The sequence below is a fragment of the Macrotis lagotis genome, chromosome 2 (genome assembly GCF_037893015.1).
Source record: "Macrotis lagotis isolate mMagLag1 chromosome 2, bilby.v1.9.chrom.fasta, whole genome shotgun sequence".
NCBI classification, from domain to species: Eukaryota; Metazoa; Chordata; class Mammalia; order Peramelemorphia; family Peramelidae; genus Macrotis; species Macrotis lagotis.
In genome coordinates, this window is record NC_133659.1 from 218,560,993 (window position 1) to 218,573,884 (window position 12,892).

At 35.4% G+C, this 12,892-nt stretch overlaps 1 protein-coding gene across 6 annotated transcripts in view; it reads left to right on the forward strand.

Moving 5' to 3' along the window:
• The window catches only part of BPTF (bromodomain PHD finger transcription factor), a 184,002-nt gene that overhangs the window by 128,920 nt on the left and 42,190 nt on the right, over nucleotides 1-12,892 (forward strand). For all 6 annotated transcript variants that reach the window (XM_074224761.1, XM_074224760.1, XM_074224762.1 and 3 more), the window contains 2 exons: nucleotides 161-312; nucleotides 1,432-1,555. In XM_074224761.1, coding sequence (XP_074080862.1) covers nucleotides 161-312; nucleotides 1,432-1,555 — 276 coding nt within the window. The remainder of the gene's footprint in view (nucleotides 1-160; nucleotides 313-1,431; nucleotides 1,556-12,892) is intronic.

A 12,892-nucleotide genomic window follows, 5' to 3' on the forward strand; every position in this document is an offset into this window, starting at 1 on the left:
TATTGTAAAATAGTTTGCCTCCATTCCCCGCCCCCCCCATCCTGTGTTGTGGGTCTTCTAGTCCTGTATCCATCCCATTTTAACCTTCCCATTTTGTAATTACTCCAGAGAAACTTTGCAGCACCCGTGCATTGTTAATGAATTCTTAATTTTTTTCAAGGTGTTGTTCAGGTACAACAGAAAGTCCTGGGTATCATTCCATCAAGTACAGGTGCAAGTCAGCAAACCTTTACTTCATTCCAGCCAAGAACAGCTACAGTCACTATTAGACCAAACACCCCAGGCACTGTAGGTACCACAAGTAATTCACAGGTAAGACTTCTTTTCTGAGGTTATCTCATTTTGAAATGTGATCATACAGAGTGGGTTGGGTTTTTCAGAGAAGCCTAACTCAGGCTCTCATTTTCCCTTACCTATTTACTACTTAATCTATGAAAAAAATCATTGTTCTGAAAAATCTGTTCTTCTATTTGTTAGATTTCTAAAATGTGAGACATTAATCATTAAACAGTTAAACACTAGCCATTGACCAGATGGACTTTCATTTAGTATCAGTAAGTATGTTCCTCTGAATAGTAAGTGTTAAATAAGGAATTTTTAAAAGAGAATTTTCCTTTTATTATAGCCTTGCAAATTTCCACTGGATCGTCTGTGCTTAAAGCATGCTGTGGGCAAGTAAGAATTTGAAAATAAAAATTTAAATTACAACCCACACCATTATATGTTGTTTAACAATTGAGATATAGATACATATATGTGTATATGTGTGTGTGTGTATATATATATATAATATACATATATATGCATGTGTGCATACATGTATTTATCAGACGCATCATTTTTTGTGATGCTGATAACTGGGATAGGAAAGTTAATCAGGCACACCTGTCTGAAAATTCTCTGAACCTAATTACAAAACTGTAATTCGTTTTGTAATTTCTTCTTTCATACTATAAAGGAACATCTGATTTCTTAATTTAATCTCTTACTCCTTTAACTGGCAGGTGTAATTTGGCAGAGGAAAAGGGCAAACCACATATTGCTTTTCCAGAGTTCTAGAAGCTAGGGATAATTTTGATCAGAATCTTCATCAGGCTTTGCTTCAGAGTACTGTATGTCTCGGTGACAAAACTTAATATGAAATCATTTTAATTGGGAAATTTGAAGTTATCCATAACAGAGTCAAGCACATTATCAAGAAGAAGAATAAAAAAAAATTATGGGGTTTCATTTTTGTTTGTTTTACAAAATGTAAGCAATTCAAATGTATTCAGTAAAAATTAATGTAATATCTGGGGACAATTGACATTTCTCCAGAGATTTCTCACATTTTACCAAGCATAATATACTTAGAAGATCTTGAGTTCAAAAATCAACATACCTGAGTCTTGAAAAACATTTGAATTCATGTCCCCTTTGTGTCATTGATAGGTAATCACAGGGACTCAGATCCGTCCTGGTATGACAGTGATTAGAACACCACTCCAACAATCAACCCTAGGAAAGACAATTATTCGAACACCTCTGATGGTACAGCAAGGTATTCTTCCAGCCAGTAGGTTCATTTTTATTTCTAAGTTTATGAAGTCTGTCATATTCTTTACTACTGATCATTCTTCATAATAGAAAAATTATAAGTTAGAATTAATATTTTTCTAATAAGCGCTTCTATTGTGATCTTCAAAAAAAAGCTGGATTATTAAATTTCAAATTTTTGATAGAGTGAAGTACTGTTAAACAATAATTAATCATTTGTAAATTATGGTGAATTAAAATATTTATAAACTATCTAAAAATATAAAATAGTTTCAAAATTAACTATAATGCTGGAAAAAAATTACCTGCTTGCCATCTCTTCTAGCTAAAGTGAAAGAACGGGGCAACAGTGGTATGTGAAAGAATACTGAACAACTACTCCTGTTGAATTTGTGTCTGCTAAAATAGCTATAAAACCAGAAGAACTCTCCAATTAAATGTCATTAATCTAGTTTGTTTCTACCCTATCTAATTTTAGTTTTGTATAAAGTTTTAGTAACTGAATGTAAAAATCAAATCTTCTGTTTAGTCATCTGTTCCTGAGGCCTCCATAAAAGTCCTGTTCCATTGCTTTTTATTGTTGTGAAAGCATGGGCATGAATCTAGATTATTTTTATTGTTGTTGTTCCTTTTACTGTTCTTTTTTTTTCCTTTTTTAAATGTTGTATTTTTTCTCTTTCATTTATTACACTGTCATTTCCCAATGCTTCCCCTTCCCACCTCCTGTGATAGAGCCCTCCCTTGTAATAAATAAGTACATTCAAGCAAAAACAAAGCTACCCAATTGGCCATGTCTACAAATGTTACCCTATACCCCAGCATTGGTTCACCTCTTTAGCATTCTTTTCTCTTGATGTTGACATTAGTGACCCTTGATCCTTGATAGCTGTGCTAGCAAAACTCATGCTCTGGCAGGTTCTATCAAACTGAAAAGCCTTCAATCAGTGTACAGTTTTCAGTGACAGATTGCCAACTATGTCCTTGTATCATCTTGTGCAAGTCATTTAACTAAGTGTCTGGACCTCCATTCCCTCATCTAGAAAATAAGGGGGAGGGAGAGTGAATCAGATTAGATAATCTCCCAACCACTTCTGTCTCTAAAGCTCTCTATAATTGTGTCCTGATCTGAGGACCAGATTAGGAAAGTCTAGAGAGTTTTGTTTTCAGTATGTTGGGTAAATAACAAGTTGTGGGAGTCTGTGAAACACAGGAAAAAGTGATTCTCAGACTGTATGTATCCTTTTCATAGTGATTTTGGCAGAATGAGTGGCAGGAAAGAGACCAAGGGGGATTAAGAATTTGATGGCTCTTCAATCAGCTAAATGTATTAATTTGATTGTTGGTACTTTAAATGAGAGCCATCGACCAACATGCTGATGTACACCTAGAAGAACTGAAACAACAATATAGCATTTTTGCAATATCTGAAATGGAAAACATAGGGAAGCCAGCACTCCATAGAAGGGTAACTCCAGTGCTAGAACGGTGATTCTGGTGTGATCTGTTGAAGAGAGTGAAGAGGTAGTGAAATTCTATTAACTTGACAGTTTATTCCAAAGTAGATCTGTATATACAGTAATACTTGGTAGCTTCATAGCAGAGATAGTCAGAAAGGAGGGGAGTGAGAAATATGTTGAAAAAGATGCTTTGGAATTAAAAAAGGAAATAAGTCAAAAGTTTGAGACTTGACATACATGAAGTTTCAACACCAAGCATCACATAATGAAAGTGTCTGTGTAAAAAAACATACAAGAAACATTTGATTAACACTCCATTTCTGTATCAAATGTTTATATGTACCCCTATCATATACTTGCTGTATTGCACATGAGAATCATCATCCCCCCCCAAAAAAAAAGAAAGAGTAAAGATGAAAAGATGATGCAAAAAACTACAACCCCAACCTGACATTGATGCTGAAAACATGGGTTGTGAATTAAAAAGAAAAACACTGAAACCAGTTTAACCATTTTCTATAAAAGTTTAACTGCTACACAGAGACCAAAAGGGGACACAACTTGACTTTAAAAAAAACCCGTTAAATAAGCAAAAGATTTGTCAATTAAAAAGAAACATGGCATTAGGGTATAAACTTATTTGCAAAATATTTGATAATGATGGAAGAGTATAAGCAACATCATCTAGTAGAACCACAAAGAATGATGTAAGGGAAAATGAATTCATAAAAAAACTTGGTAGGAGATCCAATTAAGCTAGATCATTATATTTATAGATAAAACTGTAAGGAAGAGTTGAAATAAATGAAAAATGAATTAGTTCTGCATCAAGAATTCTTTTCATCTTTATTGTAGCTGAATTTCTATATCTCAGTACCCTATTACTATGGGATCTTATGTGTTCACAATCATTTTATTAAGCACCCAATATCCTGGGTACTTTCTTAACTGCTCTTTGTATAAATATAAAAAAATTTAATCCCTCCTCTTAAGTAGCTTATATTCTAACAGTGTAATCAATAATTGTAGCAGGACTAGACCAAGTGTACATAAAAGAAGTTCATGCCAAAGGAAACTTAATTATTTTTTTTAATTTTAAAGATTTTATTTATTTTGAGTTTTAAAATTTTTCCCCTAATCTTACTCCCCCCGCCCCCCCCCCCACAGAAGCAACTTGCCAGTCTTTACATTGTTTCCATGGTATGCATTGATCCAAATTGAATGTGATGAGAGAAATCATAACCTTAAGGAAGAAACATAAAGTAAAAGAGATAGCAAGATCAGACAATAACATATCAGTTTTTTTTCTAAATTAAAGTTAATAGTCCTTGGTCTTTGTTCAAACTCCACAGTTCTTTCTCTGGATACAGATGGTATTCTCCATTGCAGACAGCCCAAAATTGTCCCTGATTGTTGCGCTGTAGAATGAGCAAGTCCATCAAGGTTGATCATCACCCCCATGTTGCTGTTAGGGTGTACAGTGTTTTTCTGGTTCTGCTCATCTCACTCAGCATCAGTTCATGCAAATCCCTCCAGGCTTCCCTGAATTCCCGTCCCTCCTGGTTTCTCATAGAATAATAGTGTTCCATGACATACATATACCACAGTTTTCTAAGCTATTCCCCAGTTGAAGGACATTTACTTGATTTCCAATTCTTTGCCACCACAAACAGGGCTGCTATGAATATTTTTGTACAAGTGATGTTTTTACCCTTTTTCTTCATATCTTCAGGATATAGACCCAGTAGTGGTATTGCTGGATCAAAGGGTATACACATTTTTTTTTTGCCTTTTTGGTACAATTCCTGACTGCTCTCCAGAAAGGTTGGATGAGTTCACAGAGGAGACATAATTATTATTTTTTTAAAGATTTTATTTATTTTGAGTTTTACAATTGTTCTCCTAATCTTACCTCCTTCCCCCCCCCAGAAGACAATTTGCCAGTCTTTACATTGTTTCCATGATATACATTGATCTAAATTGAATGTGATAAGAGAGAAATCATATAGTAGTATTGCTGGATCAAAGGGCTATGCATATTTTTGTTGCCCTTTGGTCATGGTTCCAAATTGCTCTCCAGAAAGGTTGGATGAGTTCATAGCTCCACCATCAATGTAATTTTGTCCCAGATTTCGCACAACCCTTCCAACAATAATCATTCAGGTCATATTGGCCAGTCTGAGAGGTGTGAGGTGGTACCTCAGAGAAGTTTTAATTTGCATTTCTCTAATAATTAATTATTTAGAGTAATTTTTCATATCACTATGGATTGCTTTGATCAAGGAGACATAATTATTAAAGCACCAAGAGAGACTAATTTTCAAGATATCTTTTAGGTTTTTGCTAGGCAATGGGGTTAAGTGGCTTACCCAAGGCCACACAGCTAGGTAATTACTAAGTGTCTGAGACTGGATTTGAACCCAGGTACTCCTGACTCCGGGGCCGGTGCTTTATCCACTGCGCCACCTAGCTGCCCATTCAAGATATTTTGGAAGAGGGGATGGCATGTAAGCACATTTGCAGTTGTGCTGAGCACTGTTCAAAGGACTGACAATACAAATAAAAAAGTAAGGCATGTTCTAATTAGTGAAGATCTAGAAGAATTCAGTTACAGTTCATATATATGGCAGTGCCCAGGGGTTGAGAAGGCACAATAGTAGGTCAAATAGAAAGATTCAATAGTTCACTGTATTACTGAAAGAATTCTAATTGTGTAGCATCCAAGTATTGTGAGCAGCCAATGAATATTGAAAGTGTAAGGTGGACCAGTGAGGCAAAGCTTTAGGTTACCTCAAGGAGAAATGGGATGCTGGCAAAGGTAGTGTGGAAGTGGGAGTTTGAGAAATGACAGCATCTGCTGGGGAAGGAAAATTCAGCCCCTTTTGAGAAGTGGGGAAGTGATTCGGGCATGGAAAGGGAAGGACTGCCTTTAATGTGTTCCTTCTGGGCCCTTAGCACCTCAACAGCTCCAGGCTGCTTTTCAAACTACCCTTTAGAAAAGAACAATACTCAGATGGAGAAGGACAATGGAAAAAAGTCACATATTTTCCCATTACCCCTTAAATGATAAAAGGAGCTTTGTAGCAACTGCTCATCTCAAAAAGATTAGCAACAGCAACAAAAAAAATCATAATAGTGAGTAACATTTACACCACACTCATTAAGGTTTACAAATCACTTGACATATATTCATAATTTGTATGAGATAAGTACTATTATTATCTCCATTTTGTATATGAGGATATTAAAGCTGACAGAAGTTCAAATGACTTATTTATCCCCAAGGTTACACAGCTTGTAAAGGGTATAAGATAACATTCAAAGCTTAGATCTTCCTGATTTTGATAAAAAAAAAAACATGGAAAGAAACATTCATAATTTTTCTAGAGCAGGTCATCTTTACAACCATACATTTGACTTGTATCTTGCTGTATCTGTTGATTTCTTTTTGTAATAATTCATTATAACAAAATTCAGCCTTAAAGGGGTTCTTCCAACAAGAAATGTCTTCCATGCATCCATTAATTATAAGGTATCTTGATAGATAAAACTACAAAGTTTTGTTCATTGATCCTCTGCTACTTTATATCAAGCAAAACAAAGCAAAAAAAAAGTGTTTACTAAAGTTGTTCAACACTGCCATAAAGATGTTCTGAACAGATTACACATGGAAAATGAATTTCCTTTAGAAGGTAAAGTCTTTCAGATTTTTCTATTTGCAGATGACAGTGATGATTTATATCAAGCCTAATAATATTAAAAGACCTCCTCAATGAAATCCATCGCCACTTAAAAACTAAAATCTAATACACAGGGGATCAATTGAATGAAGAATGCCTGTTGCCGGATGAAGATGGGAAGTTGTAGGGTAACTTTTGAAGCATTCAGGCAGACTTTGTGGATTGAGAATGTCCTAGACTCCGAATTTAAAGGAGTACGAGTAATCTGGATTGTTTAGGAAATTTCACTGTTCTTTCAAGTATGCCAAATTGCTTCCTGATTCAGAGTCCCATCCTTTTAACTCCAGTATTCTTCTGGTCATTTTAATAGACTGAAAATCACTTACACTAATAATAAAATTGTCAGTGACCAAAAAGGCAGTGCATGGATATAATCACATTGCAGAAAGTTAGTCAATAAACATTTATTAAATGCATACAGTGTGCCAGACACTATGCCAAAAAGAAACAAAGAGCTTATAGTCTAATGGAGAATGTAACATGCAAACACATATATAACAAAGGAAGCTTATATAGAGGATCAGTAGAAAATAATTAACAGAAGTAAATTACTGTAATTAAAAGGTTGGGGAAGACTTCCCGTCAAAGGTGAGATTTTAGTTGGTACTCAAAAAAGGACTTCCAGAATGGAGTTAAAGGGGGAGAGTGGTTCAGGCTTGGAGATAGCCAAATAAAATGCCCAGAATGTAGTACCAGTGATGATACTTTTACATTGAAGTTGTATAAAACGTTAGCTTTTCTATTATTGGAAGAATAGATAGGCTGGTGCTCCTCTACTTCTTTGAATGGAAGTCAGGGGATTGAGCTCCAGGGCCTGTATTTTAAGAGGAGACTCAGCACGGTTTTTCTCTCCTTTCTCCATTGCCTATACTGCTTTTGGATTTCTTCAAAACTTTCCATTGTCAAGGGCAAGGACTGTTTGTTGTTTTTTTTTTATATTTGTGTACTCAGCACTAAGCAAAGGGCCTGGCACACAGTAGGCACTTGATAAATGTTTATTGATTGCATGGGATAATGAATGGAGAGCTTAAATGTTATATTGGTAATCACAGAAAAAAAACATTTAAATCCTCTCTCCTGTACTGAAATGTACCAAAAGGCAGTCATAGGTTGGCACTGGCAGTAGAGAGGCTGTACCAAGAAAGGCATCACCAACTCAGTCAAAGATTGAGCCTAGAAAAGAGTAATTGCACCAGAGTAGCTGGAACAAACTCTTATGAATGGATTTGAACTTAGTTGATGCTCTGAAGAAAAGTCAAAAACCAATAAAACCCTATAATGGGAGACCTGCAGCAGGAGTGCATCTCTGGATCACCACACAGGATACCAGGGCCCAGTTCTCTACTTGTCAGAGTGCTGAGAGCCACAGTGCTAACTCGGCAGCAAAGAACTGATGCCAAGAGAGTTGTGCAAGAAACCTGAATCATTGTGATCTCTAGCATTCCCACTGGTCCCTCAGAACCACAGAAAGGGATAAAATCAACTGATAAGGGAATCATCCAATAGGAAGATAGATTGTTCAAGGCCACTCTCTTCAATTGATCATTAGGAGATTTGAAACAAACCAGGAGCAGAAGCATAAGATGGGACCTAGTTACTAGCCAGGCCATGGGATAAGCAGCAGCTTCCAAACTGCAGAAGGGAAAGAATCAAATAAGACCTTCTCAGCCCATCTAACAGTGCCAGAGGTAACTGTCCCCAAAACAAAATCCTAATTTAAGATATGAAGCTAAAAATGATGATTAAACACAATGAAGGGAATTCTGAATTAAAACAAGGCCAAGAGGTAAACCCAGAAGGAAACAATACAGTAGAATCTCAGATAGGAATAAATACCTTGGCCACAAGGACTATAAAAGTATGAGTGTCTTGTAGAAATGAAGCAAGAGATAAAGCATGAAATTAGAGTTTGGTAGGGATGGGAAGGTATTGAAAAAATTAATAGCCTAGAACTTAGAAAAACTTTACTACTAGAATGGGAAAAAAACAACTCAATGACTGAAACAGAAAGCTGTTTTAGATAAGTTAAAACATTTTAAAAGTAAAAGAAAATGTCAGGTATCTGATATCAAAAACAACTGACCCAGAAGTCCATAAGTTAAGAAAAGATTTTAAGAATCATTGTATAATTTGAAAATCAAGATAAAAAATAAAACTTGGGCATAATATTTTAAAAAATCATAAAAGAAAACTGCTCATATCTGTTAGGACTAGATGGCAAATCAAAAATGGAATCCACTAGTTACCACCTAAAAAATAGAACTAAACTGAAAACACCCAGGAATTTCATAGCCCAAACCCAGAACTTCCAATTCTAAGAAAAATATTTCAACTTAGGAAGAGTCCAAGTGCAAAAGAATTGCTCAACACTTTGCAGCAAGTATAATAAAGAAGAAAAAAAATCTTGAAATGCAACCTTAAGAGTCACAAAATTTAACATTTTCAGAAGGCTTATGTATGGTTATGTTATAATTTTGTGGTTTTTAAGAAAGGAAGGAAAAGAGAAAGTTAAAAGAATATCCTAAGGAAGAAATGAGAAAAGAGAGGAGAGAATTACTATTTCATATATAAATGGAGTACTTGAGAAAAATGGGCAGGGGGCAGGGTCTTTTAATTTCATTTCTTTGCTGAATCAGGTAAGAATTTCTCTCTCAGACACACACACACACACACACAAACACTTTAGTAAACTAGGAAGAAACAGCAAAAAGAGAAGGGGTGGTATAAGAGGGAGAGCACTTTGGAGAGTAATCACAAGCAAATCAACTTTCAATTTAGAGTTGGTCATGGACAGTGACACTAAAACAGAATTAAATAATCAGATCAGGGTTTTGGTATGATGAAAGAGAGGAGTAATAACACGCTATTTCAATTATAGATTACTACTATTGATCACAGTGCTTCTCACGTATGGTACCCCTTTCTTTTTTTGTAAAAAGGTAGGAGGGGTAGCTAGGTGGCACAGTAGAGAGTACCAGCCCTGGAATCAGGAGGACCTGAATTCAAATGAGGCCTCAAATACTTAATAATTACCTAGCTGTGTTACCTTGGGCAAATCACTTAACCCCATTGCCTTGCAAAACACGCATATACACACACAAAGTAGGAGGGAAAAAGGAATGCATGTAAGAGCTTTATAATGGAGGACAGAACAGAAAAACACAATTTACAGTTATAACTAAACATGAATATGAACTCAAAAACAGAAGAGGGATAACAATGCATTAGAAAGGAGAATCTGGGCAGCTAGGTGGCTCAGTGGATACAATACCGGCCCTGGAGTAGGGAGGACCTGATTTCAAATGTGACTTCATAGATGTAATAATTACCTAGCTGTGTGACTTAACCCCATTGCCTTGCCAAAAAAAAAAAAGGAGAATCCAGCAATGTTTTATTTACAAGAAACATACTTGAAACATATTCACATTAAAATAAGAGACTGGATCAAAATTTATTATGCTTCAGGCAAATTTTAAAATGCAAAGGAAGCCATGATCTCAGCCAAGCAAAGATTAAAAACAGACTTTCTTAAATGAAATGAACAGAAAATTGCATTTTTGCTTAAAGGTACCATATGCTATGAAATATTATCAATATGTATATGTACCAAATGGCATAATATTAAGTACTAAAAGGAAAAATAATCAAATTACAGGAAGAAGTAGTAACATCATAATAAGGTGACCTTGCTGTGTCTTTTTTTAGGCCTAGACAGATATAATCAAAAGTAAATGGGGGGGGGAGTAAATTAGAAACCTGATAGAATTTTAGAAATGACAGCTCTTTGGTAATTGCTAAATGAAACATGCATATTTTGGAGCTGAGCACAATACATTTATAAAACCTGACTATAGTAGAGCCTAAAAGCATCATAAATACAGAAAGGCAGAAATATTAAAAAAATTTCCTGACTATTGAACTATTAGGATCAGCAAAGGGCTTTTGAAATTTAAGTGAAACATGATGGCTCAAATCAGAGAACTAGCATAATTTCATTAAAGTAAATAACATCAGGGATGGCTAGGTGGCACATTGGATAGAGCACCAGCCCTGGAGTCAGGAGTACCTGAATTCAAATCTGGCCTCAGACACTTAATAATTACCTAGCTGTGTGGCCCAGGGCAGCAACCCCTTAACCCCATTTGCCTTGCAAAAACCTAAAAAAAAAAAAAAAAAAGGTAAATAACATCAGTGAGACCATATAACAAAAACTTTGGAATACAACCAAAGTGACCTGGAATAGGAAAGAGAGAAAGGAATTTATGACTTTAAACAATTAATACACAAAATAGATATTCTGAAAAGAAATCAAAGAAAAAATAAAATTAAAAGCCAAATTATATAGAACTAGAAAAATTACAATTTTCTTATGGAAGAACAAAATTTGTTTAAGAATTTAAAGAAGAATTCTGCTTTAGCAAATAGGAGTTAAGGGAACCTAACAATACTATGTCTAAAATAATAAAGCAGTAGATCAGAACTATTTAGGATTTGTTTAAAAACAGAAAAGGGGCAACTAGGTGGCCCAATGGATAAAGTGCTGGACCTAGGAGTCAGGAAATGTTGTCTTGAATTTAAATCTGGCCTCAGACACTTACTAGTTCAAGTTGTAAGTGGAAAATCACTTTAGTGACTGAATGGGAGATGGATGGGGGGGGGGGGCTTGAGAGAGGCAAACCCATAAACAAGTCAAACTAACTCTGTCTCAAATTCCTCATCTGCAAATGAGCTTGGAGAAGGGAAACAGCAAACTGCTTCAGCATCTCTGCCCAGAATTCGCAGAATCTATAAGCAACTGAAGCCAATAGAGTAATGAAGACTTCATTTAGGATCAATAGGAAGTAATTAACAGAGGGAGAGCATTGGAATTAAGATTTTTTTTTTAAGGAAGGCTCCCTGTCAGACATTTCAAATGCGAAAGACTCTAATATTCTTTAAACCAGTAATACCACTGCTAGATCTATATCTTAAAAAGATTAAAAAAAGGAAGGGGGAAGGACCTATCTCTACAAAAGTTATAGCAGCTCCTTTTTTGGAGATTGAGGGGATGCCCAACAATTGATGAATGGCTAAACAAGCTATGGCATATGATTTTGATGGAACTCTATTGTGCTATAAAAAATGACAACTAGAATGATTTCAGAAAAAGCTGGAAAAACTTACATGAATTAGTGCAAAATAAAAGTGAACAGAACTGATGCAAAATAAAGTGAGAATGTTGTACACATTAACAGCAATATTATACAAGAAAGAATTGTGAATGACAAAAAAAGGGCTCCCTGTAGGATTTTACTTGGCATTTAAAGAAAATCTAGGAAGTCTGTAGTTGAAGTTGAGGAAGGGCAGTATTCTAGACTTAGGAGTCAGTTACTGAAAATAACTGGAGCTGGAAGATGGAGCATCTTGTTTGAAATAGCTAGGAGACAAGTGTCACTGCTTCAAAGAGTATGTATTAAGGGGTAAGGTGTAAGAAGACTGAAAAGGTAAGGGGGGGGCTAGATTATGAAGCACTTTGATTGCCAAATAAAAAATTTTGTATTTACTCTTAGAGGCAATAGGGAATTACTAGAGTTGGGGGAGGGGGCATTGTGGGTTGTAAATGATTAGGAAAATCACTTTAGTAACTGATTGGGAGATGGATTGGTTGGGGGGGGCGACACTTGAGACAGGCAAACCCACAAACAGTCTATTTGAATGATTAAGGCATAAAGTGATGAAGACCAGAACAAGAATATCAGAGAAAAGAAGGAGAATTATTTGAGAAATGTTGCAGAGGTGAAATCAGGCCTTGAAAAATGAAATGAGCAAAACCAAGAGAACATTGTACACAGTAACAGCAATATTGTTTTAAGCACAGTAACAGCAATATTTAAAGAATGACTGAACAACTAAGTCAATTTGGCTATTCTAAATATACAAGTTAAAAATAAAGGACATGTGAAGAAAGATCCTGTCTGCATCTAAAGAAAGAACTGATAAATAGAAGGACTTCTAGATTAATTTTAGTTTTACATAAGTATACGTATTTGAGTTGATGGTAGACATCTCTAGGGCCTGATCAGAGGGTATGAGGGAATGGGGGGTGGGGAAGAATAGAGAAAAAGGAAAATAAATCTGTATGATAAATTTGATATATTTGGAAGGAATAGCAAGTTGTAT